The following is a 1,533-nucleotide window of genomic DNA, read 5'->3' as shown; positions in this document are numbered from 1 at the left end:
CTTGGTAACTTGTTGATCAGGATTATAATAGCTTCACTATCAAGGCTGGTAATCACCTCATCAATGTTTGGTGTTGACTCAATGAGCATTGTCAGATCCTCGGGACTTGCTTTCATCAGAAATTCTGTCATCGTTCTAGAGTGTGCATGCCTTCCATGGGCTCCACTACCCCACATCTCCTGCATTGCCATCTGCGGATATAGGGCGCTTTCGAATCCATGACACCATGGGCTGGAGCATCTGTAACCGCAGATGCCAGCTCGACACCTGTAGCCAGTATTTGCACTTGAATGCCGAACAGCTGTCTGATATGACGGAAATGTCGGATGTGTTGGATAACCGAAGCCGACGACTATGAGACAGGTGATCACGATAGCAAAGATCCGCATTGAACACAATGCAGTTATGCGATGTTTTCGATTATGATATGCAATTTTATAGACGTTTGCGTAAGGGGGTACCATGTTCTTACCCACACCATTGGTTTGTTGTCATAGTCACGCCTCACTAACCCCGATTAACTTCTCCGTCAGTAACAATGACCTCATGTTTGGCCGTGTTACCATTGTAGCATGTGTGCTGCGAAGGCCATATTTCTTCACTTACAATGATGTCCATGATTTGTTCGACATTCCACATGTAGAGAGTGATAGATGCAAAGTTGTAGACTTCGCCTTACTGGTAGAATATTTGGACTATCCACAAATGAGCATTGGCGAATAGGAGGTTAATTTTAGTCCTAATGATATCGCAGTTGCATTTCCTTCTCGCGTGCTGCGACTTCTCATAAATACTTGTTGCTAGATAATGCCACGGATGTAATTCCAAACGATTATCTCAGTGAGGTAATTTAGGGTACCACCACAGGCCCACATAATGTCACTTGTGAACGCTGATTCAGGTAGCGGGAATTTGACATGCAAGCCTCTTCTGTCTCCAATAGATCCACCTCCACTCTTGTGCCTTTGATCTACAACTCCTTTCAAGCCATCTCTTCCCTTATTCCCTTAGTTTTGTATTTGTTTGCGATGTCTAATTGTGCTTTAGAGATAGCTGTGTGGAAAGTAGGCACAATGGGACGATAATTTAAACGTCTACCTCACTCACTGCGTTAAATGGACCTGTCATTGCACATGAAAGCACCCAACTAGATCATTCCAATGTTGCAGCCACCAAAGCATGGGACTACTGAAATCGGCGCTACGGCGTGATACCACACCCTGTCTTGCTTGCTTTCTCACTTTGCACCGTCTGATGTCCTAACTGGGTTCACTTCTCTACGCACATCTAGGTAATGTTATCCGCACATGCTCTGAAAACGATATCTCCATAGCCTTTTACCAACCTTCATATAGGCGTGTCCATTTGTCAGGTGAACATGTAAATTTTGTACAATGCGAGAGTCTTTAACACCTCTACTGCCTTGAGACTGCCCTGAAGGCAAAAGAAGCCATAATACCATGGCAAATATGTTCTGTCAATGTACAGAGTAGCTTAAAGGGGACTACTGGCTTGGCCTGGAGGCCATGCGGC

General features: G+C 44.7%; 1 protein-coding gene across 1 annotated transcript in view; it reads right to left on the bottom strand. All coding sequences in view use genetic code 11, as the record gives it.

The window, feature by feature from the left end:
• The window catches only part of EGR_10312 (hypothetical protein), a gene marked incomplete at both ends in the record, with an annotated part of 2,548 nt that extends 2,084 nt beyond the window's left edge, over positions 1 to 464 (bottom strand). The window contains one exon of the mRNA XM_024499561.1: positions 57 to 464. Coding sequence (XP_024346023.1) covers positions 57 to 464 — 408 coding nt within the window. The remainder of the gene's footprint in view (positions 1 to 56) is intronic.
• Positions 465 to 1,533: the final 1,069 nt, after the last annotated feature.

The sequence above is a fragment of the Echinococcus granulosus genome (assembly GCF_000524195.1).
Source record: "Echinococcus granulosus chromosome Unknown EG_S00208, whole genome shotgun sequence".
NCBI lineage: Eukaryota > Metazoa > Platyhelminthes > Cestoda > Cyclophyllidea > Taeniidae > Echinococcus > Echinococcus granulosus.
This window is presented reverse-complemented; position numbering and strand designations above follow the sequence as displayed.